At 42.5% G+C, this 21,575-nt stretch overlaps 1 protein-coding gene across 1 annotated transcript in view; it reads left to right on the top strand.

Annotated features, from left to right (window-relative positions):
• The window catches only part of DTHD1 (death domain containing 1), a 167,091-nt gene that overhangs the window by 95,790 nt on the left and 49,726 nt on the right, over positions 1 to 21,575 (top strand). Inside the window, exons 7-8 of the mRNA XM_069202131.1 lie at positions 10,952 to 11,241; positions 21,229 to 21,476. Of these exons, the coding sequence (XP_069058232.1) occupies positions 10,952 to 11,241; positions 21,229 to 21,476 (538 nt within the window). The remainder of the gene's footprint in view (positions 1 to 10,951; positions 11,242 to 21,228; positions 21,477 to 21,575) is intronic.

The following is a 21,575-nucleotide window of genomic DNA, read 5'->3' as shown; positions in this document are numbered from 1 at the left end:
TCACTTCCAGAAAGTCACACAGTAGAGGAATTAAGTGTGCCTTAATGAGGGAATGGAGCCTGGCACAACCCCACTTGCACCTGAATAGGTAGGTAGGTAAGGGTTTTTTGTTAAATTACTTAAAACTATAACAAAGTGAAAAAAAACATTAAGATACATTCATGGTATTACTAAATCATCATTAGCCATCTAATAGATTTGTGCATTCTCCAGTTACTTGGAAGTGCGCTCCATCGTAAGCATGTAGAACACATTTTAAAACATAATGAGTCAATTACTACTTAAAACCTTGCTTGCTCCATTGTGGATAGAGCGTCTCTTGATACCGTTAGCAACCACTATCAAGCATTAGACTGTGAACTGTCCTCTTGTGAGTCTGAGGGAGGGTGGTGCTGATTTATTAAATGCTGCTTTTGGGTCACCAGTGATAGAAATTTCACTAAGGCACAATTCAGCTGCAGATCCCCAGGTGCAAAACACACCAGCACCGCTTGCCTCCTTGTCCGTATGCCTCTTTCGTTGAATTTGTTCTTTAGTTAGGTTTTTCATTCTGGTGCAAGGCGGTCACATGAGCAGAGGACATGTAAAAGATCTTCTGTGTCCTCACCACATAGGTGGCAGGTAGGGTTGGTTCCAATCCTCAGCCAGGGGCCTGCATTTAAAGCAAGTGGTAAGATTTCAAGACGATACTTTAAGAATTGCTCCTTTGTTCATCTAAAAAAACCCTGGCCTAGATATGACTGTGGTGCAAGAGACGTGTTGGTATACAGAGTCATCCATGTGTGAGACCTCCGTGAGAAGGCTGCTTTGTCCTCCAGTAGTAAATGAAACCAGATTGATTTCCCAGTTGCTTTCTTGAAGGCGCTGTCCGGGATTGAGTTCCTCCAGAGGTCGGTGAGCCCATTTATCTTAAGTAAGTCATCTAGGTAGATTCTGAACGGGGAAGTGTTCTTACATTCAAGCTCTTGCCACATCTGGTAATTGAGAGAGTCTGGAGTGGCACCACGGGCTTTGCTCCAGAAGTTTATATATGCACTGCGTCGTGCCAGAGATTGAATCCGTAGGCCAAACTCCAGTCTCAGTTGGCGGGGAGAGGTAAATCTAGGGAGGTTGAAGATCAACTGGTAAACTTTGCTCACCATGTCGTTTAAGATATCTATGTCCCTGCCTCTTTGTACTTTGCTCCTGTATGTGATTGTGGGCAGGAGCTTGGCTTTTAGTACATTTAGGAGGGGGGTGTATGAAGGACCATCAAAATGAGTTTTTAGTCTTTTTAAGGATAGTGCCATAGCAAGTCGATGAAGACTCCAAGATATTTATATTTGTCTGTTTGGGCAAGTTGTGTCTTGCCCCAAAACCATGCTCTTGGAGGTGCCTTAGTTCTGATTGACAATGTGCGTGTTTTTCCGAAGCTTGCCGTCAAGGTGTTGGTGGCTGAGTAATGTTGATTAGCATTTATTAGTCTCTGAAGGCCTATTTCCATATGACTTATCAATACGAGGACATCCGTGTACATGAGGCATGGGAGTTCAAGATATCCAATTTTTGGGGGGTGCGAGTTTGTGGGGGTAAGTGAGCCCGCCAGGTCTGCTAAGTATAGATTGAACAGTGTGGGGGCCAAAACACCCCCCTGTTTTAATCCTTTGGTAGTGGGGATCATCCTTGGGAGATGGGTGCCTGTACCCAATTTTATCTGGACCCATGTGTCCTTATGCAGGGCTATTATCAGGCGTAAGAGTGAATATGAAAGTCTGCAGTTTTCAAGCTTCTTCCACAACAGATTGCTATCCAAGTGATCAAAAGCGGCCTTGAAATCAACAAAACATAGATGAAGCTAATGTTTCAGTGTTACAGCTTTGTCGATTAAGAGGGCAATAGCCATGATGTTCGTGAATGGTGCCAGTTTGTTTAGAAAATCCTTTTTGGATCTTGGGGATTATTCCCTTTTCAGTAGTCCATTTAAGCAGAAGATCCAGTAGCAGACCTGCAAAGTACTTTGCTTCATTGTCAATTAAGGCAATCAGATGATGCCTATTAGGGAACGACCTGTCCCTGGTTTTAAAAGTAGAAGAGATTATGGACCCCTTCCAGGACTGTGGGATAATTCCTGTCAAGCCTATTTCCAGGTAAAGAGGTTCGAAAATCTTTTCCAAGAAGGGCCTGTTGTGCTTAAAAACTGCAGGTGGAAGTCCGTTAGGGCCCAGGGCGCCTTCTCTCCTGCCCTTGACTATCTGACCTTCTTTTGTGACCGAATCAGTGAGTAGTGTGAGCGGGGTCTTCTCTGGGGGCCTGCATGGGAGATGGATTCCTGGAGATGTTGTGCTTTGTGTGGACGTGCTGAGTGATGAAGGGCCATTGAAGTGGACTCCAAGGTGTTGGACAGCTTCTGATAGATGTGATGTCGCCATGGTAAGGGCGTGTGAGGTTGCATATTGTTCACCAGTAGTGTGCGCTGTTGGTGCTCTTTGCGGCTGAGTGGAGCTTGGCCGACAGGTCCTTCACTGCGATTCCTGTTAATTGCCCATTTCAGCTTTTTCTGTGACTGTTTATGGTGCCTTAGAGTTGCAAGCAGGTCTAAATTCCCTGGACTGCCACAGAGACGCCTAGTGCTGAAATCAATTTTCCTCTTTGCATCTCGTAATGCTGACCTGTAAGCCTGGGTCAGGTGAGTTGATGCTGTGGGGGGTGGCAGTCGCCTGTTGGTGATTGGCTCCGCAAAACTTTCACTTACCTGGTTGTTAGTTGTTCCCATTTCAGCACTTCACTGTGGTCATTTGTTTCTAATTCAATTGCCAGATCCATTGCTGCTGCGGTGACAAGATCTATGTTTGATTACCCACATTTGACCCGTTTGCAGTTTGTAGTAAAGGTGGTAATGTGTGAGATACTTGGTTTTTCCATTTTGGTATTTCTCAGGTTGATAGCTAATTCCTGTGGGCGATGGTTGCTCTCACTCCTGTTGCAAGGCACTTTCAGCAACCTTCTTGGAAAACTGATAATACCCTTCTTTCCTTAGCTGACTTATAATAGCACAGAAACTAGTCTATCTTTCCTAGTATGTGTGACTACATTGGCCTTGGCACCAAGTTTATGTGAATCCACAGAGGTGCTTCACCAGATGAAGTTTGAGGCACCATTTATAGATAGGCAGAAAGTAACATCTGTTTCCTTTGCCCTCCTCTTGCATCGAGTACGTCATATAATGCCCTATTTATAAATGTAAGAGTCCCAGTTGTTCTATTTAATGCTCACAAAATTCTGTTAAAAATTTCTCACCGCTAACTCTGCGACCAGTAAATAATTTTCTGAACTGACATATGACATAGTTCAGGAAATTCAGCCTGTTCTCCATAAATTAAACGGGGCTGAATTTAAAAAGAAAAGTTTACTTCTTTTGTTTGTTTGTTTGAGAGTAGCCCATGTTCCAATGTACAAGAGCCCACTCCCCGGCAAACATTTATTTTATTTTTTACATTTACAAAGGGAAATAGTCCCCTTGGGTTCCCTTCCATTTTGTGAAGAGATTACCATCCCACCTTGGGGGTTGGCGAAATGTTAATGGTTTATGGCTGTTGTGGTCCTAAACCATTGATACTTATGGATAGGTATTGCTATTTAGAAGGAATGCCAACAGCACACCCTTTTCAAATAACAATATTGCATTCATTTCATTTATTTCAAAATGTATTTTAGAAGTGAGAAAAAAAGGTACTGACTCTAAGATTGCTTTTGGTACATTGCAATAAAGCATTTTTGCACTTGCAAACTCTGAAACCGAGTGTTTGTGACCAAAAAAATGCTTCATGCATCTGGCCCTAGTGCTTACAACATTATAGCAAAACCATCCACAACTCTGCAGTCAAATGTATGTTGTATGTAAACTAACCAACAATAGCAAAATTTGCTCATTTCTCGGTTCCAAAGTAACTCCAAAGAATACTCCCAGTCTAGAGATGCAACAATACTGCCCTACATTGAATTACTTATTGACCAAATGCGAAATGGATTCCCAAACCACAAATGGGGATTGCACTGGATAATAAAAAGGAAAATGGACAAAATGCAAGTGCTTGAAACATTTTACATATAAGGATCTGTAAACTGTTGGGCTGGTCATCGGGCTACTGACACAGCTCGGGCAACCTCTAGTTGTCCGGCAAATGTTCAAGGTTCCACCTGGTTCTGGAAACAGATGGCTAGCTTACGGCTGACCCTTTAAGTGTGTCACAAACATCAATGATCTGAACACTTTTGTTTCCCTTTGTCAGTACATATTCCAGAAATACATTGTTGATTCAGGAAATCCTGTGCAGGAAATGTATGGCAAAGCATCAACCCCTCTCCACATTGTTAGGTCATGTAGGGAGGGAAAGTGACGGGAATATTATGCAGGCACAGTATCTAGGAAAGTAGGTGGAAGCTTGAGTGTTAGTGTGATAGGCTGGTATGGTCAGCAGGGGACACATTAGTTTTGGAGAGTGTGGTGGTGCAGCTGGTGACAGCTAAAGGGTGGGAGGTGCTGTGAAACAGTAAGCAATCTCTTGGGCAAGAGATGAGGCAGTCAAAGCCATTGATAATTGCTGAAAAGATTCACTACTTCGTCTGGCATTGAGCACTTGCAACAAAGGATGGGCAGTGAAAACAAGCAGAGTCAAAGAACATATGTTCCTTCTCAGCTTTTCGCAGGAAAAGGTACAGTTTTCTACTTTGGAAAAGGTCTAAAAATCGGCCTTATTTATTACCTTTGCAAACTTTGCTCCTGTGAATTAAAATTGGGAAGTTATGATGCATCATAATTTGCAAATTTGCACATCCCTAGTAGAGCCCATGTGCATGTTTTTATTCATTAGCATTGACTTCCAGGGGCAGATTGGCTGGGAAGTGCAGGCTCACCATCAGGGAGAGTCTATTGGTATCACTTTGGCAGCCTCAAAACTCTTGTAGTTTTATTGCCTCATAAATGATTCAGGTTCAGCATATCTCAGCTTGGCTGCATGTCTACACGCTGGGCAGGCTGTCTGCTACACTTCACATAAATGGAAGATTCTTTCAGCTGTGCTCGAAGTCATGGTATGTTTCTCTCCAGTGCTAATTCAAAGGCACAATTAGGTATAAATACTGGACCTCAGACATACAGTCTTCAGTACACTTCTCCATCTGTGGATACTCTGCAAGGAAAACGGATTGCTGTGCTGCAAAAGGACTGCCACTGTGCAGGAATGCTGACCTGAAGGACTGCTGCCTGCTTTGATGATCTGCTGCCTCTTGCCCGCTTGCCTGAGTGAGAGGGCTGGACCAGTATCCCTTGAACCCAGAAATCAAGGGCTAGTTGCCTGAACCCCTGATCTGAAGCCTCAGGGACACAACACACTTTTGATAACCTTGCGCCTAAACCCTACCATCTATTTGTCTCCCTTGCCAAGTGGTGCCACCCCAGTCCCAGACCCCTGGATTTGGGCTTAAAGTGCTCTGCCATTCTCTGTGGATACAGTAGAACCAACGTATCTTGTCTGCTGTCTGGCACAAATCTGAGCAGATCCTACACCCTACCGCTGCTGTAACGATTGGACCCATCACAAATACCCTCATTGCCTTTGCAGCCAATAGGACGTGCATGCTGCATGGTGCATCCTTGATGCAGGCCCTCACATCACTCTTTGATTGCAGCCTCAATGACAATGCCGGACTCCACATCACACCCTTGCAGCTCTCAGAACCGGCGACTTCACATCGCAAGCCCTGTTGATGAGATCCTCAATGATGACAGACCCTCACATCACAGCCTTGATGTATCTCTGAACAGATGCATCGCTTCAGCTCCACAATGCATCTTCTCTTTGTTCAGTGGACTTAATGGGGTCCCTGTTGCCAGCCCGTGCTCCATCCCGGTCAGCTTGAACTTGTGACTTTGTCCCAGTCCAGCGTGGCCAGATATCCATAGTTGGTGCTTTGAGCTTTTTAGTGCTATTTTCAATAAAATCTTTACATTTGCATGTTTCCGGTTCTACTGATTTGATATTTTCATTTGCCATTTTGTTCTTGTTATATTTATTAAAGGAAGCTCTATTTTTCTAACCTCTTGTGGGATCCTTTTTGTGTGATGTTTTCACTTTATTACTGTTTGAATTGTTGTACAAATACTTAACACATTGTCTCTAAGTTAAACCTGACTGCTCTGTGGCAAGCTACCAGAGGGTTCAGAACAGATCAATTTAGGATTGGCTTGTGCCTCGCCCTGACAAAGCATTGTGGCTGCTTCTGGAACAGGGTTCACAACCCAGCCAATCAATAACCCAATTTCATACAGGAACTGAATAACTTGATCCTGGTATATTACCTTCTCAGCTGACAATGTTGACCTTCTTCTGAACTAATCTAGAATACAAAGTCTGATCTCTGGAGGGCAAGTGCTTGTTGGAAACCCAGTAATATAGGTGTGAATAAAAACTATTAACCCTGGACAAACAGACAGTGGATTTGTGACAATGTCTCTTAGGGTATGTCACAGATAGGAGGGGGATACATATAATGTTCAAAAGATTATGGTGGTCATCACAACCCTGGCGGACGGTGTTAAAGGTGTGGTAATACCGCAAACAGGCCGGCGGACAAAAAAAGGGAATTATGACCCTGGCGGAAACCGCCAACAAAGACAGCCACTTTAACACACCGCTCGCCACGGCGGTACAGACAAGCAGCGCGGCGGTTACCGCCAACAGACAGGCGGGAGACAATGTACCGCCCACACCATTACAACCCGCCAATCCGCCACCTTTTCCGGGGCGGATTCACCGTGGATAAAAACACGGCTGAAACAGTTTCTGCAATGGGAAAACGCTCACCTTAGCACATCCCACGAGGAAGGAGGACACCATGGAGCCGGAATTACAAATCCTACCTGCCCTTGTTTTTCTGCTCCTTTACGACCAACAGCTACGTAGGCGCAGAAGATACCGGTGAGCACTGCACCTACGACACAGGGGAGGGGGGAGACAAAAGTTAGGGGGACACCCACCAAACACCCCCACCCTCGTATTATACAACATACACACCAATGCAGTCACAAAAATCACAGTAACAACCAACAATCCCCCCGGAAGAATGCAAAGACAATGCGAAATTCGGGCAAACATTGTAATGTGCCAATATACATGTCATACAAAAATATACAGATATATACTCAAAATCACTCTTATTTACACATACAATCCGAGAAGTAGTGCAGATATGTACACAACAATGTCCGTGCACCAACAGTCCAAAAATGCATGGGCGAGGCCCACAATAGATACCTGACCAAAATCGGAGAGAACACTGCCGGGGCATCAGATAGAAACACTACAGGCACCTCAGGGGGAAGGGAAGGGGGGGCACCTCAGCCAGATGAATGCTAAGCCAGATCCACGACTGGGCTCCATGCCCATTGATGTATCCTGGGGAGTGCAAAGCCACAGTCTCTCAAGTCACTACAGTGGGTGGTTTGCCCACTGTGCCATCCTGGGGAGTGCAAAGCCACAGTCTCTCAAGTCTCTACAGTGGGTGGTTTGCCCACTGTGCCATCCTGGGGAGTGCAAAGCCACAGTCTCTCAAGTCTCTACAGTGGGTGGGTTGCCCACTGTGCCATCCTGGGGAGTGCAAAGCCACAGTCTCTCAAGTAGATGCAGTACTCCACTGGTTCTGGAGGTGGACTGGTGCCCGACTGGATGAGTCTCCCCGTGAACGTACCTGTCCTGTTACTGTCCCAGCTGCACATGGGATAAGGATGCCTGATGTGGTGGTCCATTCATTCCTACACGGTGCATGCCCTGTTCAGCGGTGCTTTGCCATGGCGGTCTATGGACTGTTCAGCGGTGCTTTGCCATGGCGGTCTTTGCCCTGTTCAGCGGTGCTTTGACATGGCGGTTCTGGACTATTCAGCGGTGCTTTGCCATGGCGGTCTTTGCCCTGTTCAGCGGTGCTTTGCCATGGCGGTCTTTGACCTGTTCAGCGGTGCTTTGACATGGCGGTTCTGGACTGTTCAGCGGTGCTTTGCCACGGCGGACTTTGCCCTGTTCAGCGGTGCTTTTACATGGCGGTTCTTGACTGTTCAGCGGTGCTTTGCCATGGCGGTCTTTGCCCTGTTCAGCACAGCAGCCCACCCAGTTCCCCGGTGTTCGTGTGCCTCCGTCCCCTGGACCGTGTGCCCACTACCACTGCCCCCAGGTCCCTGTTGTTGTTGGGGTGGTGGGTTAGCCTGGGTGCCCTGTAGTGGTGGACACACCGCTGATTGACCTGTCCTGGTTAGGGAGGTTTGGGCCCGCTGGGTGGGTGCTGTGCTGGTGTTACCAGAGGGTGTAAGCTCGGTGTTGGGCTGTGGCTGGGCAAGGGGAACTGACTGTCCTGAGGCCCACAATGGTCCGGGCTGGTCATCAGGATCCAGTGGAGCAGAGCTGCTGTCGTCACTGTGGGCCTCTTCTGGGGGTGGAGTGGTGATGTCTGGACCCTCTGGTGTGGTGACGTTCCTTCGGGTTCCTGCAGGGGTATACGAACATGATTATTGCATCTGTGTGTTTCATGGTGTGAAATGGTTGGGTGTGCGTGATCCCCAGTGCAGGCATTCCTGTGTGGGGGCTTGTGTGGTGATGGTTGGGGGGGTGTTCTGGGTATGTGCAGTGGGCATGCTTTAGTGAGGGGTGTCCATGCTAGTTGTGTCATGCAGGGCTTGGTGTTGGGATGGGTGATTGGTGTCATGGGTAGATTAGTGAGGATTTGGGGTGATAGGGGAGGGTGTGAGGGTGGGGGTGTGTGCTAGCATGCAGGTAGGGTGGGGGATGTGATAGTTAAGATTTGACTTACCAGTGTCCCATCCTCCACCGACTCCTCCGAGGCCCTCTGGATGCAAGATGGGCTAGACTTGCTCCTCCCATGTTGTTAGTTGTGGGGGAGGAGGTGGGGGCCCGCCGCCAGTCTGCTGCACGGCGATGTTGTGCCTGGAGACCGTGGAACGCACCTTCCCCCGTAGGTCGTTCCACCTCTTCCTGATGTCCTCCCTATTTCTTGGATGCTGTCCCACGGCGTTGACCCTGTCCACTATTCTGCGCCATAGCTCCATCTTCCTGGCTATTGATGTGTGCTGTACCTGTGAGCCAAATAGCTGTGGCTCTACCCGTACGATTTCCTCCACCATGACCCTGAGCTCCTCCTCGGAGAAGCGGTTTTTTTTTTGGCGTGACATGGGATGGTGTGTGTGATGTGTGGGGTGGTGTATGTGTTGATGAGTGTGGTGAGTGTAGTGGTATGTGGTGTTTTGTGCGTGGATGTTGTGTGGGTGATGGTGTTGTGTGCCTCTGTGTGATGGGGTTGTCAATAGCTGTGCTCTTTCTCTGGCCTTCTCTCAGAATTTCTGGTTGTAGGGGTTTGTGGGTGATGTGGGTGTGTATTTTATATTGTGTTGGGTGTTTGGGAGTGGTGTGTGTATGTGTATCAGGTGTGTGTATTTGTAATTGTCCAATGTGGCGGTGTTTTGGAGATGTGTGTGTATTTTGAGCGCGGCGGTGTGTACCGCCAATGGAATACCGCGGTTGAAAGACCGCCGCGTGGATTCGTGGGTCATAATAGCATGGGCGTGTTTCTGTTGCCGTGGAGGTGGAGGATTTGTTTCCGCCAGTTTATCACTGACCTTTGGTGTGGCGGTGTTGTGTGGGTGTCTCAATTTCGGCAGATTCCGTGATGTGTGTCATAATAGCTGTGGCGGTATACCGCGGCCGCAGCGATGTATTGGCGGTCTTCTGCACGGCGGTAAGCGCCTTATACCGCCAATGTTGTAATGACCCCCTATGTATATGGAAATCATGAACTAGACCTATAGGTTTTAGCTATTGCATTATTTTTTAGAAACCTGTGGAACCGATTGTAGAATGCAGCGTTAAACCAGGCACAACAGACTGTTCTAGGGAAAGGGGTACTAGAATAATTTCATCTCCAATGCGGAAGACATACATCATAGAACATGCAGTCACATGCATAACAGCCAATTGCACCTGAACTTAGTATGAAGGAATGTGTCACTGTTATGTGCAGCTGAAAACCCGTTCTTTAAGGGCTTTCAGAGGATTTCACACAAGAGATCTTCGCTAAAGGGCTTGTTCCCCTACAGAGTTAAGCTAGAGGCCAACTTTTTCATTAGAAGAAAATCCAGTTACTCAGCCTTTGTAGATCCTGCTGTGGTGCTTTACAATTTTCAGCCAATAACCTCAAACTAAGCCTGTTACTCTGTTGTAACTTTGCTTGCTGATCCTACCCCTGCTCTTGTTCTTGGTGTGTTGAAATCCCAAATTAGTCCACAGAATCCAGAATGTAGATACAGAGTACCAAGAGATGCAATGAACCCCTCATCAGAGACCAGAGGAGGAGTGCACAAGATCCATCTATCTGCAAGTATAGTTGAGCTTAGTGGTGACTTCTGCTGGTGAGCACGCCCTATCCTTGAAAGCTGTGGGCTCCTCCTACCACTCAGTGTTTGATTTTCCCTGAGGATCAGGCATCTTTCTCTCCCTCTCCATCCTAGATTTTGAGTTGTTGATCCGGTGTAAGTAGTAGAATACTGCTTCAACTTAACATTAATAACAGTTGTTCAAAAGTAAACGTGCAAGTATATATGAACTATTTATATAAATACAGATTGTGAGGTAGAGGGATTGCAATATCAGTTGTTATAAACATTTGGTACAACAATCTTTTCAATGTCTTGATTGAAACATTCCTATTAATGAGCACCATTGTTGATTAGCATTTGTTTGAAACAGCTTATTATTACAAACTTTAATTTTAACTTACCAAAGAACAATGGATTTACTTTTTAGAAAGTAATCTTGATGTACTTTTACATGTATTAGTTATGTTATACTTCTTAATTTTAGGATAATATTACCCTGTGGTGTATCTACCTAAGAACTTTTATTTTTTGTTTCAGTTTCATTGTTCTCCGGCTTTCTTCAGCAATGGACTGTGCACACCTACTTCAATTTATTCAATTGCTCGAAGAAGCTACACGAAGTACTATGGTGAATGTGGTATTGTATAGAAAAAGAGAGAACGTAAATAAGGCAATAGTTGAAGTGATTCCTAGCAAAGAGTTGAATCTGGAGATTCTCAGCTTGAGAGATGAAGGCTACTCTGGACCTCCAGAACCATCTGAGAAGATTGCACTGCGAGAAGGAGAGCAGATTATTTTCAACTTTCGAGGGAATATATGTGCTTTAGGTAAAGAACGAATTTCATTAAAGTGCAAAGTCAAAATTAAAAAAATAAGTAGAAGAAAACAAGAAATTCAGGGAGAACCTTAATGTTGTTTAAGGGATAGCAAAGCAGCCATGTACTTTATTTAATGGTCATCAGGGGTCGCAGCTGTGACCCCTGCATTGCCGCTTGCAATCCCCGGTACTCCTTGTGTGACCGCTAGCCTTAGAGGTGGAAAAATCAGTACCAGGAGCACAGGGGCAGCTCTTCATTGCAGACGCAAGTCGGAGCTCCATGTGGAGCTCCATTTTCCTTGTTTTCTTTCAGTGTATTACTACACTAAAAGGGAATAATGTATTATTCCCTATCAGTGTAATAAAGAATAGAGTACAATTAGGTGAAATATGACCCTCACTGACATCTGAGGTAAGTAAACATACATTTGAATGTATGGTGTGTGAATGCTTGCAGGTGAAAGTCTGTTTATGAGAGAGAGTGTGTATATGTGTTAATGTGTGTGTGTGTAACCATGTGTATGAGTAAAAGTAAAGGTAAACTGCTGTGTGATGTCACTTATGCTTCCCCTGACATTTTGGAAAATTTACGTTCATAAAAGCAGCCCCTGCAAATCACAAGGTTACCAATTGCTGATTGCTAAAAATACTTGCTAATATAGTGTGAGGGTGAGGGAGCACACTGCTGGCATTGCAGCAAATGTTCTCCATTGCATTCTGATAAACCCAGATTATAATCATAAATGTCCATATGCAATCTAAAATCAGCTGCTTAAGTGGTTTAATTCCATTTTTGCCAAATGATTGTCTTTTGGTGTGCTTTTTATTAACTGTCAATGTTGTCCGCCTCAATGGTTCCAGCTCCTTTCTGGAAGAATAAGGATTTTTGTGTGGATATAAACCTTACATGTTCCTCACTGGTCTGTATGCAATTAACTATACAACTAAAACAAAAAATGTGGCTTGAGCTATAGTATCAATTTTAAAATGTAGTATCTAGTTCTACAACTCTAACACTACAAAGTATAGTATCTCTTTTTTCAATTTTAGGGATTAAATTAAACTCTAAAGAACATGTATCCACTTTATAAATCAATTATTCAATCTGGATTTGGAGAGTGTGGGTCAACATTCGTGAGGGTATCCATGAGGTTATGTGGGACCTGCAGAGATACAAACATATGACAGATGTTCAAAAACATATATCTGCGGCAGAACACCAGAAATATTGTAGACCAGAGGTTTATGTGCTGAGCTATTTCATATGTCTTCAGATTTTTCTTATTCCATCTCCAACCTCACTTTCACCAATCTCTTGCAGCACCTCATTCTTCATTGGAGGTTTAGCTATGAAGTATTCGTATTTTATGAATGTTTACACTTAATTGTAAACTCTAATGGTTTTGTGGCTTGGAAATTCTCTTGGATCTTGCATAGATTTTATAAAGACTGTTACAATAGTCTGAAGGATGGCTGCACCAGTGGAACTTAAAAGTTGGTGGCAGAGTCACAAATAACCCTAAAACCGTTCTGCACAGGATTCATACAGCGTGATTATGCAAAGAGTAGCATAAAAGTCAAAAGTCATGCAGCTGTACTTGATAAGACAAACTGCTGTTCCTGGTGCCATTTGTGTTACCACTTCTTTCCCTTTTGGCTTTCATTTCAGCATTCTGTCTATGCCTTTTAATTTGCAAACTGGCTATGAGTCTCCTGATGTCAGCAATTAGTCCAGTTGTCATTCTGCTTTCAAATTCCACTTCCTTTCTCTCCCTTTCATTGCTGTTACAAGTAAGATAGAACATATTTTTTTGCAAAAAATATAAAAGAATGCTAATGTATGGAAGTGAAAATGTAAGAGCAATTAATTAAATATAAAGAAAGACAAACATATACAAGCCTAATGCAAATATACATACAGAGTATCTAATACACCAAAGAAATTAAGTGGAAGCAATGTATAACATTAACAAGTATGAGGGGAGAAGGTGATTGTGTCACACGAAAGTTGCAAAATAATGACTACCAGTAGTGTATGAATTTCAAAAGAAGACCTAGAAAAAGTACCTATCGTGTAACATTTCTGCTAGCATACTTTATGAAACTGGATGTAGTATATCATTGAATAAATAATGTCGCTGCAATCAGTAAAACCATTATGGAATGAAAGAGAAATAAACTCTGATTTCACTACTAGTACTCTTGCATCAACTTTGAGAACAAAATATCATTTGCACACAAAAGTTGATTGCTGCTACCAGTTGGTCTGCTTTGCATCAAGGAGCTAATCTTAATCAAATTAAGCTACATTTCCTATCCAACAGGTTCAAAATACCACACTCTGATAAGAGCCTCAGTAAAATGTAGATAATACCAAAAATTACAAGCTACCAGGTAGGTTTAACATAACATAACAAAACATAACAGCTAAAAAAAAATATGCTGAGAGGCACAAAATGGGCTCTAATCCACAATAACTAAAAATTATTTATCTACAAGAAAGGGAGCAGCCCTCTTGTTCTTTGAGCATATTGCAGTGGACGACATACAACTGTGGCAATTAGTCACCTTTCAGGGTATTGTAAAGATTTTAGAGATGCTCTTACTGCTCCCATTCATGGCCCCACATGAGATACATTCCTACTAATTGGCCATTTCAACCTACAGTACAGATGGATAATCTTCATTAGTATACAAGAATTACTTGTGCATTTGTGTCTCTGAGATATAATACTAAGTGTAAAGGGTCTAACAAATAAAAATGCGCTTTCCTTTCCAGAATCTTCACCTATGATATCACCTCTTCAGATGACCTTGATCTGGAGCTTGAGGCTTTCATTTCCAGCAGTGTCAGAGTTGTACTTCATAATACTACTTTATGGCACGTAAAGAGCCTGTCACCTTTGAAGACGGTGGGCTGTTAATGGCATCCTGCATTAGGGCCACTCGATATTTAATGGTGTTCCATTGTTAGAGATAATTCCTACCGGACCAGGCTCATAAGAGTCCTTTAGCAGAACATATTCTTGTTACTAGGACAAATGACTTGCTGGCCCATCACTTCTAAAGATCCTGTAGGAGTGTTAGTGAACAGGATTCATATGATTGTGCCAACACTGTCACAACAGTAAAAACCCAAAATGACTGCCACTGCTGACCACACCATTTGAAAGGTGATGATGGATCCCAGGACCACAAGAGTTCTCGAGAAAATGATTTTATCCTAATGTAAGAAACAATCTGCCCAAGACAATTTGCTGCTTTTTTACCTCTGATGTATCCTCAAGTCTGCTAACCATGTGTCAGCCTTTATATGCGCAGGCTTATGAATATGATGCTCCCTGTTCTCCAGACATAGTCCTGGTTAACATGGAAGAAGCAGTTAATATTGCAGAGGTTTGACACTGACAAGTCACAGCTGACACCGATGGGTCAAGAAACTAATCACTGCTGTGAAAACTAGTGCTCTACAAATTTGCTGTAGGTGATTCAGCCTTACAGTTCTAGTTACTTGTGTCTTTAAGGTATATGGCATCATTCACTTCCTTAACTAAAATTCCTTCTTGAGGCTTTCTTTGCAACGTGAGCACCTGAAAGGCCATCACCTTCAATTGTAATTCACCTAAATTGTATTTTTTCTACATGGTACTTTCTCTGGTTTGGACAATCATACACATATGCTTATAACTTTTAGGCAGAAATGATTGAATGTCAAATCAAATGTCATTCTCCCAATCGGAATGGATGTTATGAGAGGTATACTTTCTATAATTTTTGTCTCCCAGAGCGTTCAAGTTTACACGTAGTTTGAAAACAGTAATCTAACTAAGGCATGGAGATAAGTCTTTCATTAGCGTATCTGCCGTCACCAGCTCCTGTGGATTCCTGAAGAATAGCATTAATAAGTGTGGATAGATTTCTCAGGCCTTACAAGCAACTTAAGGAACATTTTCACCCCAAGTTCACATTTTGCCTTATTTTCACTGCATATTCTGGTGGCATGATGGCTCCATGAATGTAGGTGCAGAATTCATGTGTAGTGTAAGGCGAGTTTTTATCTTTCTGATACAGAATTTGCTAGGAGATAACAACCTTTGTCATCTTCCATTGGGCATTATATGAGCATTGACACTTCCCTGATCACAAGTCAAATCTAATAGTAATAAGTTCACATCATTTTCCTGAGAAACTGTGAGAGTGAAATATACTGACACTTTAGGGTTGGTTCTAGGGTACATATCAGTGGCTTTCTAACCTGTCTTCTTTAAACTTTCTCTTTTAATCTACTAACTCTAAATTGAAAGCCATAAATGACTGAGAAAAGAGGACTAACTGCTCCATACACTAAATGAAAAATATGACTTACTTCTTCCTGAATGTTTCTCCCTGGAAGGATTGGTTTCATTAATAAAAAAGACTCCCAGGAACACTGGAATATCTGGTTTGCTGCCCTTTCTGAGCCATGCAGGGTCTTAAAGCTAAATAGTCCCATTACAGTGGACCTGCATTCCACAGGAAGATGTTGTGATACCTTAGTGGACTAGAAGAACTGTAGGCCAATTGTGTGAATGCTTCCGAGACCTGAAATTAATTCAGCAGCTGATCAATTGCTGACTTACTCAAAAAGCTTCCTAGACAAGATATTTTGTTTTACTGATAAGAGAACTGGATACAAAATTATGGTGGGAAAGCAAATTATTTTCCCTTCTTCATTGCTCTAAACACTCTAGTGCTATCCCTCTGAATTGTCCATGTCAATTGATTCAAAATATACTATTGGATAGAAATTGAGGTGCTCTCCAATATGCTGTTCTGTAAGAAGTAATTTGGCTCATATAAATAAATGGCAATGCTGATCAGCTGACCTCAGAACAACAAAGGGGCTGTTGGAAGTTTGTTCAACAGTTCTCTGACTTATTTTCCCTGTGGGCCAGCAATATAACGTAGCCGTGTTCATGATAATAATAATGGATGTAGCATAGTGGTGAAGAACAAGGAAAGCTAGATGTCAAACAAGGTGAGAGAGAGCAACAAAAGTGAAATAGATTAGAAGTTAGATCTATGGCTGAATAATAACTAATGAAATAGTTGTCGTGAGGAGAGAGATTACTGTGGGTGTCACATTTAGGCCCAATGCCACCCTGTGGGTGTGAAAATCTCCTGCCTACTCCCTAACCAATGGGGGATAAGTTCTTACGGGAAACCCTACCCACTTTTGCAGCACTTCCTGTGTGTCATACTGTAAACTATATCACACAGTCTCCTTCTCTAACTAAAACCAAGATGACAGAAACTTTCTTCCCCTCTGCTGAGCTTGCTGTGCCTACCTAGAGGTGTGGCTATCATAATGGGCAAACTTTCCCTTGTGGTCACCCAAAACTGGTTTTGGAGGAACTCCTCTCTCATTGGGATTAGTGTCTGGCTGACTAGCAGAACAACAAGGGACAGGCCCAAGTGTGAGCTCAATCCATCTGTGAAAAGGTAGACATCCTTTCAAGTTAATGAATTTTGAGGGCACAGCCCAGAAGACCATTTTGACGAGATAAGGTCAATCCATCTCCCTTTCTCTCAGCTCTGGGAGCAACATCACACCTAATCAAGGAGACATTCAGCTCCTCTGTGACAGTGAACAAAGGCACAGTAGTCTTAGGCAGGAAAATGACAATTGTAATCTTTAAAATGGTAATGGAAAATTCAACCTGACCATTAAGTTGGATTTTAAGTACTACTAAAATGAGCCTTTGAATCATATTTCTCTAATGAACATAAAGCATTTGGAGGTATTACAATGTAACCCAGGCTTTCCTATGGGAGAGTCAGCCTTGCCACAGTGAAAAATGACTATGTTTTTTTTTCACAGCCAGGATATGCAAAACATACAATACACATGTCTAGAAATTTAAATACCGTGCACTCTGCCCTCTGGGCACTTAAGGCCTATCTTAAGGGTGATATGTAAATATTGAAAAGGGAGGTTTAGGCCTGACAAAAGGTTTATTTCTCCAGGTCAAATCTGCAGTTTTAAAACTGCTTACCTTGGCTGCCGGGGCAGGCCTGGGGACATGCTATGCATTGTAACTTTAATGGTGGCACAATACGTTCTGCATTTGACTAGTGACATTTAACTTACAGGCTTTGGTTACAATTTACTACCATATACTGGGGCCTTAAAGGTAAGTGTAGTAGCAATGAAACTCACGCAGGCTGAGAGATTTCCAACTTTTGTGTTTTATCGATGTGAGAAACCACCCTCACACAACCTGCTGCCAGCAAACTCCCAACATGAATGATGTTTTCTACTCGTCATTTGAGGACGTGAGGCATTCTCTATTGAATACTTACTGGCATACCAGTTCGCGAGACAGTCATGCGGACTACTAAAAGCTTTGCCTGCTGGTGTTGTGAATCGGCATGAACAAAGATAATTACATGGGTTTTCCTCTTCCATAAAAAAACAAAAGAAAGAGAAAAATAAAGAAAACATTATCAGCACCTTAATGCAACATTCTAATATTTACTAAAATAAGACATACTATGTCAAAATACATTTTGAGTAAACGCTCTGGAGTGAATTATAAAATCCTTATTCAACATTATATGCACAGCTATGCTAGGATCTTACACGCTTTTAATGAATGAGAAACATTAAAATAACAACAACAAAAAACGTACATGATATTTTGTGGAACATGACATAAATGCTTAGAAGTAAAAAAAACTTACAATGAAACAAAAACTCTTTGAATAATGATTCATCTATATCTGTAGGGCTTGAGTCTTACACAAGTACTTTTGTATACGATTGATAAATTGTCATTACTTTCACTGGATGTTTTCCATCCTCATCGCCAATATGTAGTGGCAACGAAACTCACTGAGGCAGAGAGATTTACAACTTTTGTCTTTTATTGATGTGAGAAATTACCCTCACTCAACCTGCTGTCGGCAAACTCCTGACACAAACAACATTTTCCACTCGTCGTTCATTGACGAGACCCGTTCTCTATCGAACGCTTACTGGCATACCGGTTCGCAAGACAGGCACGCGGCCTACCAAAAGCTTTGTGGGCAGGTGTCGCAAATTAGCATGAACAAAGATTATTACAGTAAGTTAAATATGTCAATCAGGAGTGTATCCAGTTCCAATTTTCACATACTGTAGCGGTCGAAGCATAAACACTGGGTCTTGGTTAGCAGTGTCCCAATGTGTAGATTCAAGAAACATCATCAGTCCAGAACACAATAGGGGTGACCATACAAAAAGGGGCGTTTTTCTACAATTAGGACTTCAAGATGCTGATAAAAGTGTGATCATCAGTGGTGTTTGAGCCAGCGTAATAACTGGGAGGAAGTAGTCATTTTTATCTGCGGATAGAAGGGCATCATCGACAGACCACTATTTCAATGTTGCTATATCAACTGTAGCCACTTTATAGATTGATGAAGGATAGACTGGTGGTGGGGCCTGATCAGCTGGTATCTATTAAGATCATTAAGCTATGGGTGAAATTCTTCAAAATTATGACGCTTCTGCTTTTTGTTCTCATTCTCGAGAGCTTCTATGAAGACATTTTGGGTAATGGAAGAATTAGAATTAGCGTGCAGAGGTAGGCAGCGTCTCCAGTGAGTTTTGATGAAGAAAGAAGTAAACATGTTGCCTTTCTAGGATGTACCTTTGAGAGACTTGAGGATCACGGTGAGGTTTGAGAGGAAATGCGTGTGGAAGATTGACCATAGCGGGATGTTGTATGATGGGGAGTGTACTGGAAGACAGCAGGTTCTGACTGGCAGTTGTTCTGTATGTTATCATTAAAAAATAGTTTATAGCATTGCATTTGTCTGTGAGCTATGCGATTAGTGGTTCTAGCAGTGGGGTAATAGTTTGAATAGTGTTCTGCTTCTGTTGGCTATGTCACTAACAGCACTCTGTTGAGTGTGGATTTTGCTTCAACTGATGTGGTGAGCTGTCTGCACGTTGTGTGAAGGAAGATCTGCTTTTCATTTACTTTCTTTCCTGTTTAGGAACGGTACACTTGCTGTAGATAAGGTTTTTGGCGCACCAGTGTGAAGATGGTTTTGGTCTGCATTTACTTGTTTTCATTGGTGCATTTTCATACGATTTCTAGGTATATATTGAAGTTGCTGAAGTTGTTGACTTTCAATGCCAGAGTGGTGTTGGAGCGAGTTATATGTTTGAGCTGTAGACTGCCTATGGAGAAGTCCTTGAAGGATCGGAAGGTCTGTTCTTGATTCTCCCTGCCTTCATGTGTTGTTTGGAGATTCAGCAGTGTAATGGGGATAGCCACATCATAGCCAGAGTTCTTTGTTGTTCAGGACATATATGCTAAGTTTCAATTTCTTACTGTACAAACAACGTCAGATGTCTGCATACATTGTTGCATATAACAGGGAAAATCATCCACTATCCTATTTTACAGATCCTTTGATCTAGCTGCCATTATCATATATATTGGAAATGATATTGCAACTATGGATGGTGGCTGATAACGGAGGAATCTAAAGGCTCAGCAGAGGCCATTTAAAATAAATCTGGAAAAGAATGGCCAAAACATATCTGCTGAGTGTGGTTTGACAGGAATGACATGGGCGATTGCAAAAGAATATTCCCAAACCAAACATGGCATCCAGATGACATTGAATAATGTCATGGACCCCTGTAGCAAAGTCCTGAGACAGGTCGAGAACATTAGAGTTGTAAATCTGTCTCTTGTTAGTTAAAGTACTTATAGATTGTTGGGCAGCGCTGTCAGTCACCCTAATAGTTGCTTAAAGCCTTGGACAGTCTTGAGGTCACCATTCACATTACTGAGAATTTGATTCAGGTGAAGAAGTTGCATACTGTTGAAGAAAAGCCTTTTAAAATATACATCCCACCTACTAATGGACTAAGCATATGACCGTGAATTAACTCCTAATGTATATTAAGGGTTGTGTAAGAGCTGCCCTGTCACAGACACACACAGAGTATTAAACTTCATGGTGCGGAAGACATCCAGATAGAATGAGCGAGGGCAATGGTGCGCTTCCATTGTATTAAAAGTATATTTCAGACATATTTACAGCCTTTAACTTTCGGGGAATCCCGAGAGGCAGTGACTGGAAGATGGAAATGACTTCATTAGCAGCATTCTGATTCGTAGCCTAAGTTCAAAACCCTTCGATTGAAGCCTTTAGGTTGCAGACGCTTAAGGAAACAGGTTTTCAGACAACGAAGTGTAATTGACCCCCTACTGTTTCATTTGTATTGGCTGATTTAACAGGGTTACTCAAAGGTGCGACATATTTTAGCTCAATGTTGTGTGTAGGTTGCTTTTTCAGTAGATGGCACCTGGATCCGTTCACAGAGCAAGTAGTCTAACGCTCTACACTGGGGAAGTGAATATCACAACTGGGACTATGGGCTGCATGCAGTCCATGCCAATAACTGAAAAATTACCACAGGTGCTTATTTAGAGCTGAACGTTTATTGAAATCAAGTTAGTGAGGCTTACATTTTGATTTGCCACTAGCTATCACCAGATGATAACATATTGTCTACTATTTGCACGATAACGTGCAATAATCTATTGTACTGGTCATTCAGTATTGTTGATCTGATACTAAGCTCAATGTTGAGTTATTTGCACCAGTTTTTTACTTTTATTGCAAATTGAACCACGTGTTGGGGTTAAATTAAGTGGAATGGGAAAATACCACAAATACACATGTATGCATAAGTGTCATTTTATATTAGTAGTGAAAATGGGCTGAATTGATGCTGAATTCATGCACACATGGAGGAAAAGACTTTTCCACTTGGGGATTTTCTCACTATGCATGGCAAAGAACCAGAAACTGATATATAGTCACAGTTTTTACTTTTTTACAAGGAATGCCTAGTGCAGTGCCAATGTTGCTCTTTTTGAAAACAATGTGATGAATTGAGGTTACAAAGTTTCCAAACCCTTTTTCACTCTGTGTTTTAACTTAAATTTAGGAAAGGGGGACCAATTTGGAAAACCATACAAGCTCACATTTCATTCTCAGAGAAAGCAGCGACTGGAACTGAAGCTCAAGGTAGTCGATGAATATGGCAACTACTGTTCCCCTCATTACAAGGGAACTGCATTATTCTACAAATTAACCAGGGAGGAAGTAGCAAAAAGCTACACCCACCCCATCTTTCCTGATGAGTATGAGAAACACTTGACACCAGTTTGCAGGTTGCCTTTGACTTTGCCTAAGGTAAGCGTTCAACATAGAATTCCATGTTAATGTTTTAATTGTTTGACTATGACTAACTATATCCATGCAATTACTTTCCGTACAACCATTAAAATATTT

Source organism: Pleurodeles waltl, chromosome 1_2 (assembly GCF_031143425.1).
Source record: "Pleurodeles waltl isolate 20211129_DDA chromosome 1_2, aPleWal1.hap1.20221129, whole genome shotgun sequence".
Lineage (NCBI taxonomy): Eukaryota > Metazoa > Chordata > Amphibia > Caudata > Salamandridae > Pleurodeles > Pleurodeles waltl.
The sequence above is the reverse complement of the archived record's forward strand: the minus strand, read 5'-3'. Positions and strand labels throughout refer to the sequence as shown.